We start from the raw sequence: 18,011 nt of genomic DNA on the forward strand, positions 1-18,011 counted from the left end.
AAAATTTAAAAGTTAAAAACTCAAATACAAATTTAAAATTTAAATAAAAAATTGAAGTTTGAGTCCAAAAATCAGAATCAGATTTCAAGAAGTAGGTTTTAGTTGTTTCTAATTTCGAACCTCGAAAATTACAAAACTGATTCGAAAAATAAAAAAATATGACTTTAAAAAACTGATTCGAAAAATAAAAATATGACTTTTAAAAGAAAATTGCTAAATGCTCTTTTAAGCTAAAAATTATTTTTCCATCTAAAATTATTTTTCAGAAGCGAAACCAAACATGCACTTATTAGTTGTACTTGTACTACACAAACCTTACACTTTTGTAAGGGCTCGAACAACTCACTTTTACGCAAATCCACCTGTGACTATTTATAATTTAAATCTAGTCCTTGACTATATAGCGAGTCGTTCGGAGTAATTCCCCGTGTCCCTTCCCCTCCTTTCTCTCTCGCTCTGTGCGATCGTTCCACTCCTAGCGCGCGATTCTAGGGTTTGGAGGATTGGATCAGGGCGCTCGCCGCGAACTTGGATCGGATTCGACTCGATCTTTGAGGCGATGAAGGGATCGTCGCGGAAGAATCTATCGGTGTTCGACTTCGACGACGAGGAGGAGGCCGTGGAGGCGGCGTCGGGGAAGTACACCGCCAAGCTCCGGCCGGAGTTGGACCCTAAGATCGACGAAACCCTAAACAAGTACAGCTTCCTCCGAGCGTGTAAGTGCCCTGCCCCCCTAAACCCTAATTTGAGCTCCTCGATCCGGTTATTTTGTCGCCGTAGTTTAAAAAATATGTTGTTGTTGTTGTTGTTGTTTTTTTTTTGTTTTTTTGTTTTTTTTTTTTCGTACTGGTATGCATTGAATTGGCACGCAAATTGGTTATAGAAGCTGTTCTGTGTGGAAATTAAGTGAATTTCGTCGAATTTGTAACAATTTGGGAGGAAAATGTGGGGTTTTATTGTTGGAGGAAGGTATCGCGGCTGTTTTTCTTGTAGTGCTATGCGTTGAATTAGCATGTAAATTGGTTGCAGAAGCTGTTTTGTGTGGAAATTAGGTGAATTGCTTCAAATTCTCGACTATTTGGGTGGAACATGTGGGATTTTATTTCTGGAGCAAGTGATACTTCCTGTGTTTTTTACTAGCTTAAGATAGGTAGTTATAAGTACACCTTCTTCTGAGTGAGTAAATGCTTCCCCCAACACACTTGCTTGAACTCTCGATCAGGTTATTTAGTGCTGTAGTTCAAATTGGCTCTTTTTCTTTTTTGTAGTGATATGCGTTGAATTGGCATGCAAATTGGTTATACGTGCTGTCGTGCATGGGAAATTTGGTGAATTTCTTTGATTTTGTTACAATCTGGGAGGAAAATGTGGGGTATCATTGTTGGAGGAAGTGAGACTCTTTTGTCATTTTTATTAGCTTTAAATCGGGAGTAATTAGTACACCTTCCTCCCAGCATGTAAGGCCCCAAATCCTAACTACTACTTGTTGATCGGCTTATTCGGTAGATGTAGTTCAAAAAAGGCTTTTTGGAAAAGTTGGGGCACTGAGAGATTTTTGCATTTTGTGGTGGAGTTCATTAAGTGGCATGGAAATTGGTTAAAGCCCTAACACCTAATTTGAACTCTTGATTGGCTTGTTTAGTAGCTGTTCAAAAATGACTTTTTGAGGAAGTTGGGGCACTGGGATGTTTAAACTTTTGTGACTTACCATGCGAATCGGTTATACATGCTGTTGTATGTGGAAATTATTTGAATTGATCCGAATGTGTAAGAATTTCGAGGAAAATGTCGAGTTTCTTATCAGAGGAAGTGATACTTTTTGTAATCCTATTAGCTTAAGAAAGTTAGTAGTAACTCCCAAGCATGAAAGCCCCAAAAAACCTAATTTGAGCTCTTGATTGGCTTGTTTGTTAGCTGTAGTTCAAAAAAGGATTTTCGGAAAAGTTGCAGCACTGAGATGTTTGATTTTTGTAGCTTTTGTGCATGGGAATTATGCCAATTACTTCGAATTGTACAATTTGGAAGCAAAATGTAGGTTTTCATTATGGAGGAGGTGGTGCATTTGTAATCCTGTTAGCCTAAGATAGGTGGTAATAAGTGCACGTTCATCCAGGCATTTAAGTTTTCTCATAAACGCTGACTCGAGCTCTTGATTGGCTTATTTAGTAGTTGTAATTCAAAAATGGCTTTTTGGAGAAGTTGGGGCACAGGGATGTTTAACTTTTGTACTGGTGTGTGTTGAATTGGCATGCGAATTGGTTATATGGCGGTTGTATGTGGAAATCAGGTGAATTGCTTTGATTTTGTTACAATTTGAGAGTATGTGTGTCATTCATGAATCACCTTCATTACCTTTTGTACAAATTTTAGAAGGTCACTGAAAATTAAGAGTATTTGGCTTCGTTTCAAATCTTATCTAAAGTCGGTAGATGCCTTTTTCTTGCAGTTGCGTCAGATTATAAAAAACAAACAGACAGTTCTGGTGTCTCATGCATAGACTTGCATGATGGAGATAGCTTGCCAGAGTCATTTGCAGTAGATTCATCAGAAACTGATGAGGTTTCTTCCGATGAGAGAACTGATGACTTTAATGAAGTGATCACTACCACATCAAGATGTGTTGAACATGGCCAAGAATACTCAGATGAGATTGAAGCTGGAAAGTTTTCTACTATTGCTCAAGCTTCCAGTCTGATAACATCATCGTCGGGCAATGAGGTGTGTTCTTAGATCTTCAATCCAATGAATTTGAATTCTTTTACTTTCTCTTCTGTGGGGAATTTTCTTTTGTGGTAATGCTTTTCTGTTAGTATTCTCATGAGCTTATGGTTACCGCTAGAGAGAAGTGCTTGATAGGATTCCAGATGACAGAGATGGCTGGACATCTGAAACTCAATCTTTATCTCCCAATGATTCTGATGTTTCAGAGAATGAAGGTCATATTTGCCCTAGTTGTTATACTTGCTTTGCCTAATGTCTTGCTAACTGGAGCTTTCTATGTAACTTCAGGTTATGTGAAGCAGCCGGTGTCAGAAGAGTTTTATGCTGCATTCGATGAAAGTGAAAGAAATCCCCATGCCAGTATCAATGTAAAAGTGAAATTCCCTTGCCATATCAGTGTGTCTCAATAATCATTGGAGTAAAGATTGCTGTGCCCTTGGAATAGGGCATGCATGTCACTGGCATAACACAGCACGCTAGCATACCTTGGCACAGCACGGTTGGCACAGGCTTAGTGGCATGGGCGGCACATGTTGGCTATGCCAGATTGTGCTGAAAATTCTTGCATTGGAGTCTTGTTGCTGTTGTATTTTTTTTTATTGTGATACTTGCTGAATTTTATGTTTCACTTCTTTGGAACTCAATATGTTTATGCTTGTTATTTGAAATTATTGTGAGATTTCCTTTTTTTCTATTTTATATTGTAGGTGGAAGATGACACAACAGTTACAGTCCATCCTGATTATGTGACATGTGGGACCTCGTTGTTGGTGGAACCTAGGTTAACATTCTCTGCTGATTGTGTTACCATTGAGGGTTCAGATACAGATGTAGATGATAAAGTGATAGTTACAGAATGGAGAATTTCTGACATCATTCGCATTGATAGTCAGTGGACTGAAAGTGTGAGCTGCACCTGAATTAAAAATTAAAATTTCACTACATCTTATATGGTTGTGGAATGTATTTGTGATGTTTTGTCTTATGTAGGTTGATGCTGCGTTGGTAAAATTTCGTGTTCGAGCTAATGCGGTGGCTGAACCTAAGGAAGAGTACAAGGAATTTGGTAATTTTCTGGTTCATACTTTGTATTTTGAGGGTTCCTTTTCTTTTTTCTCTTTTGTTTGTCTGATAAGCTTCATGGCCTATGCATGCTTTTCTGCACATTGAATTGATATTTTTTCTCTGTTAATCGACAGCTCATTTCTTGCTAATTATTCAGTTGATAATTAATTTAGTTTCACTATATAGAGGTGGCGATAACTGAGTCATATTGCATGACCTATCCAACATAGACATTCAAACATTAGCCTTGGCAAAAATAAGCGTTGGTATGTCTGTTCTTATTACTTAGTGGTTAGTAAAATTGTCACGTCATTTTCTTTGTTGCTCCTTATGTGCTTTCCTATCATGTGTCTCTCTCTTCAGTTCACATTCAAGGAACATTTTGGATATCTTGAATTATATCCAAGTTCTATATGCAACCTTTATCGTCAATTTGAGCTGATATGGTTCCTTTCTTTTACACTATTAGATTGTATTATAGTAAGGTTTTCTGTGAATGATGTGCGATGGTTGGAGAAAGAGCAGAAGATAAAAAATCTTGCACAAAGATACCAAGATGTATGGAGTTCTTTCTCTTGGTAAGCTCTCATAATGTGCTCTGTCTTCTTATTTGTACTAAATTTGTTTGAGTGATTCGACTTTCTTTGCTACACACAAGTGCTTTGTTGCATCTTTCTTTCTGTCATTATAATTCATGGCTTTTCTCTCGGCTATATTGCTGCCTATGTTGTGTAACTTCAAGCCAAGAAAGATTTCTGAAATTGTTTACTGTATTTTTGTCTCCTAATTTGATTTACTCTAGCCCGTCCATTAGATAACTTGAAAGGATTCAAGGGAATTTGTTACTTCTATTGTCATTTATTCTAACCCATCAATGTTGTGTCTCTGTGATCAGCAGAGCCTGATAGCGGAACACTTCCTATATAATGCTGAATTATTGTATTTTGTAACTGGTTATTGTATCCTTATTATAATTTTTGTCGTGCGGAAATACATTTCTCAGATTATAGCTTCCCTCTTAAGGTTGCATAATTTTAGTATATACTTTGACAAAATGTAAAATAGATGTCAAGGCAAATAAAACCGAGTGCTTGAGCAAGGTGTAGGAAAGGCTGGACTATGCCAGTTAATTGATAGATTTCTGTATTAGCTTTTTAATAAGAAGTAGGTTGCGTTAACATGAAAACATAGTAAAAGGTCTACCTGATTAGTTGCTTACAAAGCACGGTATCTTCTCCCTTCTATTAGGAGTGAGTGTGTGGTTTTATAGAGGGGAAAATATAAGTAGAGTAGAATACTAGAACGACTATAAAGCTGCATGTGATCAAGAACTTTAGATAAGCCCCTGTTTTCTAAGGAATTGTCTGAATTATTTAAATAACTTTATTAAATGCTTTACTATATTGTAATTTGTAATTATTCGACTGGTCTAAATCAAGGTTTAAAGTGCCGTGGCACGGGGGCGTGCCGTTATGTCCCTGGCACGGTACGGCACAGGCACGCTTGCGTGTCGATAGATACGCGTGACCTCCTACTGGCACGCTTTGGCACGGACTTATTTCATTTTTTTTTGTTCTAATAAACTCTTATAATATTATTTTGAAAGATTTAAATAAATAATTATGAATATTTATTATATATACCTTACTACACTCATCAATTAATATGCATGTAAGCTTTTTGTAAATAAAATACAACTATACCTGATGTAGAATAGAAATTAAAATACAATAATAAAATTCACAAGTACAATAATTATTTAAATTTTCATCTTTATATAGAGATGACTGTTTAATTTGACATAGATCGTCACGTTTGATCATATGGCGTATTGTCATCTGCGGATACAAGATTTATTTGACAATATTAATATAAGTATTGCTGGTATTGTGAGAAAGTCATATATTCCAGATATTATATCCATATTTTGTTCTTTTGTTCTTTTTAAAAATATATGATCAAAATTTGTTTAGGAGATCGAATTTTGTTCCCTTGATTCACCGAAAGCTTCGCGGTGCGACAATTGTTGATAAAATATTTTGCAAAAAAAAATTAGATGTCTGTGGTGGAAGCGGAGGGCTCGGGCCGATAGGCATGTCAATTAAAAATTTGCTCCTATATTGATAAATAAGAAGTTAAAAAAAATGCATCCGCCAAAAAAAAAAAAAAAGTTGAAAAAAAGACAATAAAGTGAAAAAAAAAGACTATAGGTGGCCTGGGAGGGGGGCTCGATACCCCAGAGAACAAAAGAAAAAGGAAAAAGCCAAAAAAAAAAAAAAGAATGCAGCGGCACGCGGCACCCAGGGGGGGGTCCGAGACCCCCCCTGTTCTTGGGGGCGGCACGGGGCGGCACTTGAATCCTTGGTCTAAATGCTTTACTGTATTGTAATTTGTAATTATTCGACTAGTCTAGAAAAAAGCCTTCTGGAGGAGCATTGAATATGCTTAGACTTTCTGGATGTATTTTTAGAGTAAAATAGAGGTATGGAATATCAAACCATTTAGGGGTTGGTTGGTGGTTGGCCCCTCCATGGGGTTTAGTGCTGTTTGATGAAGCGATTTTGGATGTGAGTCCTTCTAACAGCTGCTCTACTCAAGTAAAATCAGAAGTTTGCAAATGCAGCTTTTGCTTTTGGGGCTTGGAGTTACATTGCAGCTCCCCACTGCAATAGAAACTTTAGACTTCAAATGCTCTAAAATAAGTGGCTGCAGCTAATAGAAAAATCAGAAGAATGGCCAACAAGGCATTGAACCCTAATATGGCTTACTATGAAGAAAAGTTATAAACTAGAATATGCCATATTTGCATATTTAATGAATTAACAAAGTGCTTAACACTCTTTGAATGTCATGCTTGAAATGTTGCCTGTATAATTACTTGATGGCTACTATAATACAAGTTAAGCATGTATCAGTTCCATGGCATTTGGTAGCTTACGTGTGTCAGTACCTGTAGAATCATTCAGCTCCCTCCTTTGCAAAAAAGAATCAATCAGATTTTAAGTTAAGAAAAATGAAGCCACTGTAATTTCAGCATTCATGTGTTGAATCTAAAGAAAAGATACTATACTCTTTTTTTCTTTCTTGATAATATTGTGATTGTGGGCATTAAAACATCAGCAGATGCATTCTGATATGCATACTTCTTGAGGTCAATCAGTGCTACTAACATGCTGAATCTAAATCTGGCCTGAAATTTTGTGGAGCTCATATGTAAAGATGGTAAATAGTTTGCTACTAAGATGCTGGATGAAAATGTTGCCTAAACTCTGATTGGCCTGATACCAATAGATGGTAAGTTAGGCATAAGTGCTGACTAGCTCAGAAGAAATTTAGACAGGCCTGCTGCAAACTAGCTGTTATTAAATACTATAAATAGAAACCATTAAATATTTCGTCAGGAAAACAAGTTTGAACCTGTTGCTCATTGAGGGCTAAACGTGAAACTGGTGGAATATTGTGAATGACTAAGGGCGGAATTATTAAATTGAAAAATTCATAGTCATCTAAAGGAAAAGGTTGGGAAAATTGGGTTTGGAGGCAAAAATATTAGAAATCAACTGCCTTGTGCAGCTCGCTAAGGGTTTTGGGTGATGAAGTGCCATACAAAAGGCTGGAAACCTACATATCACGGATGCTTCTATGAGCCTCACGTGTCCGTGTCGGACACGTGTCCAATGTGGACACTCCTTGGACGTCCGTTTAATGCCGATCCATAGTGCATACAACGAAAAAAAATATATACCTATATTTATTTTACTTTTTCTATGCATATGTAATGTACGATAATAAATATTTTAGCTTTTTGATGAATGCATATAATTTTTTTTGACAATATAAATAAATTATGTATGGTGGAGAATTTTTTTTCTTACAATATATGAACTATCAATGAAAATTTTATTAACTTTTATTTGTATGAGAAATATAACAATATTTTACCAAAATTAATATTTTATATATAATAAGAATATATTATTATATTAATAATATTATATTTTATTAGCGGTGTTCATGCTATGTCCGTGTTCTAATTTTTTGAAAGTTGCTGAGTCGCGGTGTCCGAGTCGTGTTCCGTGTCCCGTGTCAGTGTCCGTGACGCCTAGCTGGAAATTTTACCGTATGACTGCTCTTTAAAGCTTTAAACGTAAATAGTGGGGAAAAAGATGGTTGGGGAAAAAGATGGTTGGGAAAAACTATGTGGTTGCTTTGCTATGTTGCTATGAAGTGAAAGATGAAACGATCGGTTACATCTAGAATGTGAAGCAAAAGTTGCAGATATTATTGGACAGAGGAATCAGTCTAATTTATGCCAGTTATCTGCTGGTGATATTTCTGATGGTTAAGAATGGGCTACTGCAGGGTCATCTAAGGTTTTTCTCCTTACCCACACCTTTTTGCATGTTAGGGTGTGCACTGATTTTGTGGTATGCTGAACATATGTGTGCGCGCTTTTAATATACAATGGAACATTAAGGCATTAAGCCTGTAGATGTACAAGTCATGTACTTAAGATGAGTAAATTACGGGAAACTTTTAAGTACATTTTTGGAAGTTTGGTGTGCGATGTTGGATTTGGCTTGGAGCATAATGAAACAAGAGGTGATCAATTCCTGAGTTTTGTGAAATGCACCTAACAGAAGGACAATGCTGAATTCACTTACTTTTGTTTGGGCCACAAGTCAATATTATCCGATGACAATGACTAGATTCTTTTCTGATGATGTTATTTGACCAGATATTGCATTTCAATTTCCCTGTATTGATTGTTAGGAGTAACATTCTATTGGATCTAGTGAATTAGAGGATGGTGGCTTAACTCCTTATTGAGGTTATTTGGCTATATGTATTAGCGATTGTAAATTGGTTGATTGATAATTTTTCTTACGTCAATTACTTATTATACAATCTGACTTCTTTCATTTTGATTTTTGAAAGTTTTGCACACTGTGTAAGAAGACGCACTGTCACTATTTTGTTCCTTCACTTTTCTTTTTCAAAAGATAACTGTGCCCGACTTTTAGTAATGTCTCTTTTAAAAATGTCCAGTGATGGTTGGATTGGGGAAGAGGACACTCTGGAGCCTAATTTGGTCTTTGCAAAAGAATATTTTACTGGGTGAGTGCAACTGTCCTTTTTTCTAAAACTTATTTACTGTCTTGAGCTTCTTAATGTATGCAACTCTTCTGTATGTTTCTGTAGCTATCATTTTTGTCAATGTTAAATATGGACCTCATATCGCCCTCTTTTATCTCTTTCCTCCCTCTCTCTCTCTCTCTCCCTCCCTCCCTCCCTTTCTGTCCCCTCTGCATTGTCTTCCTTGCATCTGCTTCTCACTTCTATTCTTCTTTCTATTAGTTCTCTTAGCACTTCCTTTCCATATATATTCCCATCTATACTCCTCTAGCTCCATAAAAGAGGGTACATCTTGAAACGCGATTGTATCCAGAACTAAATTGGAATTCTATGTGGACTGAGTCGATGTTAGTTTGACTTGACTATGCATCTTTTGTCGACTTAGCTACACATATCACATTGTGCTTCCAAGGTTACATACGCAGCAATTGCGTCTTTGCCTTTTTACCTTTAATTGCTTCTTGTATTAACCTGTTTGAATGGGTTTTAGATTTGAACATCCAGCTGTTTCCACCCTTGACCAGAAGCTAATAGGCTAGCCTGCAATTATCTCCAGCAAGAAAGTCATGGGGTTCTCAGTGCACGGCGGAAGCTTATTTAGATTAAAATGAGTTCACATTTTACTCACATTCACATCTTTCTTTTTAATATGATCTAAAGTTCATCTCCTAAAATCCCTGTTGCTTTACTTCACTTAAAACTTCATCAACCTCAACCTGCACTGTATAACTGTTCTACTTGGGGAAAATCGGGGAAAATCAATTATGAAATTCCTTGGAACATATTTCTTGTTTCTTGGTTCTCGTGATGGAATTGTTCTTTATTCAAGCAAGGAGAAATTATCCAATTTTTCAGGCATTACGCAGCTGTCTCACGCTATAGAAATTTCCACTTAACCTCCATCTTGTATGTCACTTAGGACGTCATCAGATGTATTGATGGAGAGAATTAAATATCATACTACATCATCTAGCATATCCAACATGTATTTTCATTATGCGGTGCTGCAAACCTGCTAGCAATTTGAAATAAACTGCTAATTACTTCGACTTTAATTAGGTTAAGGATAATTTAAAGTAGCAATCTAACCAAGGATGATAGAGCTCTCAGTCAGAAAATGGGTGCTCTGTCATGTGATAGCTTAAGTGCAACTTAACCTGTCTTCTTGCGATAGAGATTGTTCTTCATTGGTATCAACTGACATCTTAATAAACAAAAATATTTTCCTATTCTAAATAACTGTGCAACAATTATATTCCACTTCCTTCTAGTAACTTGTACTCCGATATTATTTTGCAGCTGACTACTTTTCATGGTGAGGTGATAGTATCTGTTCTTATCCTAGTCATGCCAATTGTAGATATTATGACACGTAGAACTATTTTGGTTTCAGAATTGCAGAGCCCATTGAAGATGTTATTTACCCAAAAGGAGATCCTGATGCTGTATCTATCAGTAAAAGAGATATTGACTTGCTACTACCTGAAACATTTATCAATGACACTATTATAGACTTTTTCATCAAGTAAGTTGAGCAAATTTTTATACATAATTTTTCAGTTTATCACTTTTTTTCCTCAATGGAGATTCCTTTTTAAGTTTTCTTTGTTAGGGTAAAATGGGGTCTATACTGTGTTTAATCTGCTATTGATGTCTTCTTATCCATCTAATTTTGATGCTTGAATCATGTAAGTATCAGATCTGCAAGCAGTCATCCTTTGTCCTTTCTATTCAATCAGCGTCCTTTTTTTCTTTACCGCCATTTATATGAGATTTTTTTTTTCTCTTTTTATTTGTAGTTTACATAGAGAGGTCACATTTGGAATGTTGCAATGAGATATAGTTGCTATATTTCTTTATTAACTGCTAGAAATATGTGATATGAAGACATTAATTTTATCCAAGATTGCTGTGGCAGTTGGCATGGTTATAGACCAATCACCACAAGTAGTGAAATCTTGAGTGAAATATTTGGTTATATTCGTTTTTTATACCTTTCTATTTTTGGTGTAAAAATGGAAACCTCTTTGATTATATGGATCGATAAGCCATGGATGAAGGATTGTGCTTTGCATTAGTTTTTAGTGCTTTATGCCATGCTTAAGCACACTGAAGGGTTCATTTTGACATGTTTATTGGCCGCTATATTTGAACGCATGTAATTCGTCCTTTTTCTGGGGAGAAAACTTATGTATAATCCGATGTGCTAAGTTTTCCCAATTATGATGCTTGTGGAGTCATCCTCTCAACTGTTTGTTACACTCTTCCTAGGAGGAGAAGATGGAAGAGGGTTTTTCATTTCCAATTTTTTCCACTTTTCCATGCAGTACAACGAGCAGGAAATATTTAGGACACTAAGGTTATAAGTGTTTAATATGGAAAGCAACAACTCAGACATTTTTCTTCCCTGAAGCATCCCTCAGAAGTATCTGATTTTGATTCTTTTGGAGGAAAACCTGCTGAACCTTCCTGCTTTAATATCAACATTAAAATCGCGTAACTTATTGGACTTTTTGAGTTCAATTTGATCTAGTTGAAAAGGGACAAAGTAGTAGTTAGCCTTGTGAACTCAAGACCGCCAGCTGGTTGATTAACTGGTTTTCTGAGGTTTTGTTGTTTGATTAGTTGATTGCATCACATAAGTGCCTTTATTTTGATTCTATCAATTTATTCTCAAGGTGTCAACACTTAACTTCGTATCTATCCTTTTGAACAAACTTTCTAATACCTTGCCTTGAATCATTCTTTTTTACTGAAGTAAGATAAAATGATAAATCAAACCCCAAAGCATGTGATTGTTCTTTATTTGGTGGCTTTCATTCATTCTCTATATGACTATCTTTGCCATATCTTTAGTGTAGGGATAATGGTTATTTGCTTGATTGCAGATACTTGAAGAACAAAATTCCACCTAACGAGAAGCAAAGGTTCCACTTTTTTAATAGCTTTTTCTTCCGTAAGCTGGCAGATCTGGACAAGGATCCCGGCAAAGTTTCAGAAGGCAGAGCTGCTTTTCTTCGTGTCCGTAAATGGACTCGGAAAGTGAATATTTTTGAGAAGGATTACATCTTTATTCCAGTCAACTTCAAGTAAGAGTATTCTTGTGCCCTTCAACAAGTTTGATTTTTTACTGTAATATTAATCCATGAGCTTGAACAGTCTTCATTGGAGTTTGCTTGTTATATGTCATCCTGGTGAAGTAGCAACCTTTGAAGGTAAGGGCTTTGGCTTGTGCTTGTTTTTTTTTTTTTTTTGCATCCTGTTATTGTGCTGATGCTGTGTTGTGTTATTTCAGCTGATGACTTAAGGGAGTGTTCTAAAGTGCCATGTATCTTGCACATGGATTCTTTGAAGGGCAATCATAGTGGTCTCAAGAACATATTGCAGAGGTACTTCTTGTTCTTTGAGGACAGATGTTCCTTTTTACTCTTGTAAATTTTTGTAAGAAGAATATTGTTGTGCAATTATATGCAAATTATGCCTCTCTCTCTCTCTCTCTCTCTCTCTCTCTCTCTCTCTCTCTATATATATATATATATATATATATATATATATATATAGTTTGGCTGCTATACTATCGGTAGCACGGAGGCCTTCGTGCTATCAAGTTGTTTTCGATGATGCGGCTTCCAAATCGACGATCGGCTCCGTTAGACTTGATCTACACTATTAAAAGTATTTAGAAACTAAATTTCATAACTTTTTGATATCATTTACCTATCAAACAAGTAGTCTAAAATTGAACGGCTGAAAATAAAAATTTCATAAAAAATGATGATAAAACATTTAAATTCAAGATCAGATATACTGATCTTACTCTAAATAGTGAAAAGAATTTTCTATAAAATTTTCATCGGATTTGGATTGTTTTACACTGTTAAACTCACAAACACACCACATCGTCGATCAAGTCTAACGAAGCCAATCAAGTCTAAAGTTAGTTTCCAAATACTTTTAATAGTGTAGATCAAGTCTAACGGAGCCGATCGTCGATTTAGAAGCCGCATCATTGAAAACAACTTGGTAGCACGGAGGCCTCCGTGCTACCGATAGTATACCAGCCTAGCTCTATATATATATATATATATATATATAGAGTAGGGCTACTATACTCTTATGAGTATTGGGCCCTTCGTACTCATAAGTTGTTTTCGGGCCCTTCGTACTCATAAGTTGTTTTCGATGATGGGGCTTCCGAATCAACGATCCACTCCGTTAAATATGATCTAGAGTATTTGAAACTTCTAGAAAATAAATTTCGTAATTTTTTGAAATCATAATAAAGTCCATCAAACGGGCATAAAATGAACGGTCGAAATCGAACGACGTCCTAAAAATGGATGATCGGACCCTTCAATTTAAGATCGGAGTTATTGATCTTTATCTAGGTAATGAATAGAATTTTCTATCAAAAAATTCAACCTATTCCAATTCTTTTACACCGTTAAACTAACAACTATCCTATACCGGCCGTTAAAAATTGTGAGCTTTTGATCGTAAGGTAAATGATGTCAAAAATTATGAAATTTGATTTCTAAAAGTTTTAAATACTCTAGATAATGTTTAACGGTATGGATCGTCGATTCGGAAGCTCTATCATCAAAAACGACTTATGAGTACGAGGGCGATCGTACTCATAAGAGTATAGTAGTTGGACTATATATATATATAGAGTCCTCAAATATTTTACATCATAAATCTGGAACTACATCTTTTTTGAACACTTTTACCACTTAAGAAAGTTTTTGGGGTTTGTTTCTGGCTGTTTGAGGAGCCAAAGCAGTTCCTCGTGGTAGATATATTTACTGACCAACTTCACCCAGCTACTTTTAATCCTCTTTCCGGCTTGGTTTTGTATTGGGTAGTGATTGCTTGATGTCAATCGATGGTGCTGAAACAATTATGCAGTCCATTTCATTGTTCCCTTGTTCCAGCAATTGGAACAGCTAAAGCCTTTAGTGGGCATCTGATCTGTCATGGAGTAGTTTTGCTACAGAAATTTATACAATGATTTTATCAGAGAATTACTCACAAGTTCTAGAATTTGTACAAATTAGTCAGTTAATTAACCTCCACATATCGTTCACAGCAACCAGGAAGCTTTTATTAAACTTGATGCCATAAACAACTGTCAACTTTTCTAAACATTTGTCTTTTTGTGCATACTTTGTACAATATTTTATGTTTTCTGCACGACTTTTAACTCAAAAGTTTTCTTGAGGACACATATTCTATACATTTCCTTATCTCCTAGCATGGATATTTGCTCTTTTTTACTTGATATATAATTGGTTTTTGCTTGGTACTTTCCTGAATAGTTATTGAATATTGGCTTTATGTTTTCCTTTGGGGACTAACAGTTATTTATGGGAGGAGTGGAAGGAAAGACACCCCGATTCACCTATAGATTATTCAGAAAAATTTTTGAACTTGAGATTTGTCTCACTTGAGGTTTGTATTTTTTTCCCCTTATGTTGTACTTTGGAGAACCAGTTTGTTTGACAGTTTGTCGTTCTTGTGATTGTAGTTATGAAAATACTGACTATATGATTTTGCATATTGATTCAGATTTTTTTTTGTTTCTTTCCTTGATTTTCAACTGGTATGCGTTAGAATAATATTTATCAATACAGAGAACACCTGGTTGTTCGAAAACTGCTTAATTGCCGCAAATGAGTTATCTGAGCTTTTAAATTTTGCATGAGTGACAGCTTGCTCTTGTCTTGCCTTTCTATTTTAGTTGCCTCAACAGGAGAATTCATTTGACTGTGGCCTCTTCTTACTACATTACGTGGAGTTGTTTTTGGAGGAAGCTCCTACTAATTTCAACCCTTTCAGAATCACCAAGTTCTCCAGCTTTGTAAGTTGACACGTTTCTTTAATCACCATTTTTGTTGTCCGTAGAAAGCATAATGTGAATTTAGCAGCGAATAATGTCCAGTAGAGATAACTGCATTTTTCTAAAACTTGGCTCCTACCAATGCACTCTTCTTGTATTCTTTTATAATTGTTGTAGTGCCCATAACCAATTATTACGTTGCTGTTTTGGAAAGTAATGAATGATGATTTAATTTTTGTTGATAGTAATGTAATAACTCTTTTTGCTTCTTCAAAAGACCTAGAAGCATCTATTTTAAGTAACAAGATCGACACACAACCACAAGAATGTTTCTGAGACTCATGCTAACTTTCTTTTAGTTGATGAGGGGTTTAAAAAAAATAAAATTAATGTAGCGGTCAGTAGGATTGATTGCTAGTGTGGAACCATATGCTATCCATCCCATTTGCTTTAGTAGAAAGAGGCATTCACTGTGATAGATGTTATCTCACTGGGCAATACGAAGTGTGTGATCTGGTGCGCCTGCTGCAGGCATTAATCTCCTCCTATGACTATTCTTTGAGAAGAGTTTTCAATCCCAATGACTTCACCTGATAAAGGAGGGTAAGGCGATGGCATAGAATTTGATGACTTGAGATTAACTTCGTTTTAAGAATCTTATGGGGTTTTCTCACGCCCTTAATTCATCTAAATATACTATAGGTACACAAAATGGATACAATTACTCGAGTGCAAATTCTGAGACTTCATACTGTGGAATAACTGTATTTGAAATCCCCAACATCTCAAGGGCCATAGAACAAATAGTTTTCACTTATGTTGTCTTCATTTGCAAATGAAAATTTACATACCTCTTTGTATTTTTTGTTAAATGTATTTTACGTGTATACTTTGCCAGCTTAGCGCCGATTGGTTTCCACCTGCTGATGCTTCCTTTAAGCGATCCCTCATCAGAAAACTTATTTACGATCTTCTCGACCCGGCTCAGAGATCTATTCCAATCACCGATGCAGATGGGGATCCTTCGAGAGCTTATCCCGAATGTGACGATACCAAGCAAGAACCAGTAGTGGAGTTTCTTTCTTCGCACTGCTGCCCGAGCACTGATATAGCTACCGAAAGAGAAACTCAAACAAAAATTTCCACTACATTTTCTGTTGATGTTCCTGAATCTGATGAGAAATCGGGAGCGATTCAGCAAGTTGTTCTTAAATCCGATTCAACTTGTCAAACGCTCTCGTCTGCGGCTTGCATGTTAGAGGTATTATCCTTTTCTCCATCTAATATATTTTACCCAAGAAATTTTTTTTTTTTTTTAGGTAGGTAACCAATTGAAGTCCCCACACTTCAAAATTTTGAAACTAAGGAATAAAGATAATACTGTTAAGTCTAATAATCCAGTACTTCCATTTCTCTCCGTCGTAAACAAAGTCGACACCTAACCCTTCCTTGTGAGCATCAGACATGCCCTACTTTTTAACCGTATCTAAATCCCAGACTAAAGGACTCAGTTTGTTTCCCTTCTTAAGACCATAAGAAATCTGATGACGAGGTTTGGGGTTCGTGACCAAACTTTTTAAGGATTCGGACGCACTTAATCTTTTCAATTCGTTTTTCGATTGTACAGTTCCCAAGAAACTTTTCAATTATGTTCTCGACTCTTATCTCTTCACCACTTTTCTTTGTCACTTAGGAGCATGTGGAAGGGGACACATCGTTAGCATCCAAAACCCTAGAAAGAGAAGAGGTCCAGCTTTGTACAACCTCACACTCACCGAAGGATTTACACTCCTTACCTGAGTCTTCGAATGTCGGCAATATGGTTATTGACGCAGAAGTCGAAGGGAAAACCGAACCTCTCGAAGAAAACTTAGGTTATGTTCCAGATAGCCCGACGATCTCGTCGGAGGAGAAGAACAATGCCTGCTGTGAAGTTTCTGGGGAGAACCATACAACTGATGTGCAGGATGCGGTTGGCGAAGCCACACAAGCGATCAACGATAAGGAAATTAGCATTCTGACGAACGAGTTATCTCGTGCGACGGAGGCTGGAACGAGCGATGCCGACGAATGCTCGAAAATCGAGGCTAGAAAGGAAGAGAGTGGCAGCGATGTGCGGGAGCCGTCCCGCGATATCATTATTGCGGACGACGAGAATTCTTCAGATAAAGACGAGGTTCAGGTGACTGGAACGAGGTTTGAGCAGCAGCCCAGCAAGCGACGCAAGGTGGTGTTCCCTGAAGGATGCCGAAGGCGAACTCGGAGCTTCACGAGGGATTCCGCTTTGTGAAACCGCGCAATGCTCACTTTCGCGATTTTGTCGGTGAAATATTGAGGTTATTACTGTACTATGTAAATGTCCTTGTTGAATGTGAAATGCTTGTAAAGTGCTTGTAGGAGAGTTGGTGTTCTGAAAATGGATTCCTCCAATTTCTTGCTTTTATTTTCTACTTTTGAATACTTTACTAAAACTAGTCTCTGAATGCATAGAAAAATGTAAAACTTTTGGGTTTTTTTTTTGGTTCAATTTGCGCTGGTTTTTTAATCTTTTGATTCAAAAATCAAACCAAATTTTTTTTAATTTGATGCTATTTGAAATCAAAACCGAACCATTTACCACCGAAACCAATTTGTTTTCGCGGGTTTTTTGATTTGGTGCCCACCCTTAATGTACATGCATGTGTGAGATGAATCTACACCATTGAATGTTTTTAGTTCATAAAATATTTAGCTTGTAAAAACTAAAACTGTCTCATTCATGGCAGCTTTATTGGTCTTGGGATGAATTATAAACAACGCTCTAATAAGAGTTGGTGTTTCCAGGCATTTCATTTCCATTCCAGAGTGGAATAGAAATTGAAATTGATTTCTATAAAATAAATAATAATTACCCGAATCAATGATTTTCATTTTGAATTCTATAGTCTAAAATAAGTGAACCAAGCATGACTCTAAAAATTTAGGTTCTACATAAATTTAGGGTCTCAAATGTAGAAGCTAAAATTTCAAGGGCCAAAATTAATGAAACTAAGGCTAAGAGCTTCAGGACTAGTAAGTGCAATTTTCTTTTTCTTTCTTTCATTTTATTCACTTCAATAGCATGGAAAGTATACAATAAAAAATCACATGTATTTGCTTCAAAAAAAAAAAAAAAAAAAAAAAAAAAAAAAAAAAAAAACTATTTTTGTGGTTACAATGAAAAACAACATATAGTTAATGAATGAAATAATATATTGTTTGTATCCATAAA

General features: G+C 36.2%; 1 protein-coding gene across 1 annotated transcript; it reads left to right on the plus strand.

Annotated features, from left to right (window-relative positions):
- On the plus strand, positions 409-17,281 carry LOC109726406 (probable ubiquitin-like-specific protease 2B). Its single transcript, XM_020255977.1, has 16 exons — positions 409-716; positions 2,447-2,718; positions 2,840-2,936; positions 3,010-3,089; positions 3,429-3,626; positions 3,712-3,787; positions 4,256-4,364; positions 8,836-8,904; positions 10,316-10,447; positions 11,811-12,011; positions 12,082-12,137; positions 12,218-12,311; positions 14,283-14,373; positions 14,663-14,782; positions 15,660-16,022; positions 16,455-17,281. Exons 1-16 carry the CDS (start codon positions 560-562, stop codon positions 17,049-17,051), a joined length of 2,712 nt encoding a protein of 903 aa, XP_020111566.1. The 5' UTR covers positions 409-559; the 3' UTR covers positions 17,052-17,281.

This window comes from Ananas comosus, linkage group 21 (assembly GCF_001540865.1).
Source record: "Ananas comosus cultivar F153 linkage group 21, ASM154086v1, whole genome shotgun sequence".
Classification (NCBI taxonomy): Eukaryota; Viridiplantae; Streptophyta; class Magnoliopsida; order Poales; family Bromeliaceae; genus Ananas; species Ananas comosus.

Excerpts from the sequence above, each read along its gene's own strand:
- LOC109726406 (XM_020255977.1), top strand. The coding sequence starts at position 560 with ATGAAGGGATCGTCGCGGAAGAATCTATCGGTGTTCGACTTCGACGAC. Across the intron at positions 12,138-12,217 it reads TGAAGTAGCAACCTTTGAAG|CTGATGACTTAAGGGAGTGT; the intron begins GTAAGGGCTTTG and ends GTGTTATTTCAG. Across the intron at positions 12,312-14,282 it reads CTCAAGAACATATTGCAGAG|TTATTTATGGGAGGAGTGGA; the intron begins GTACTTCTTGTT and ends GGGGACTAACAG.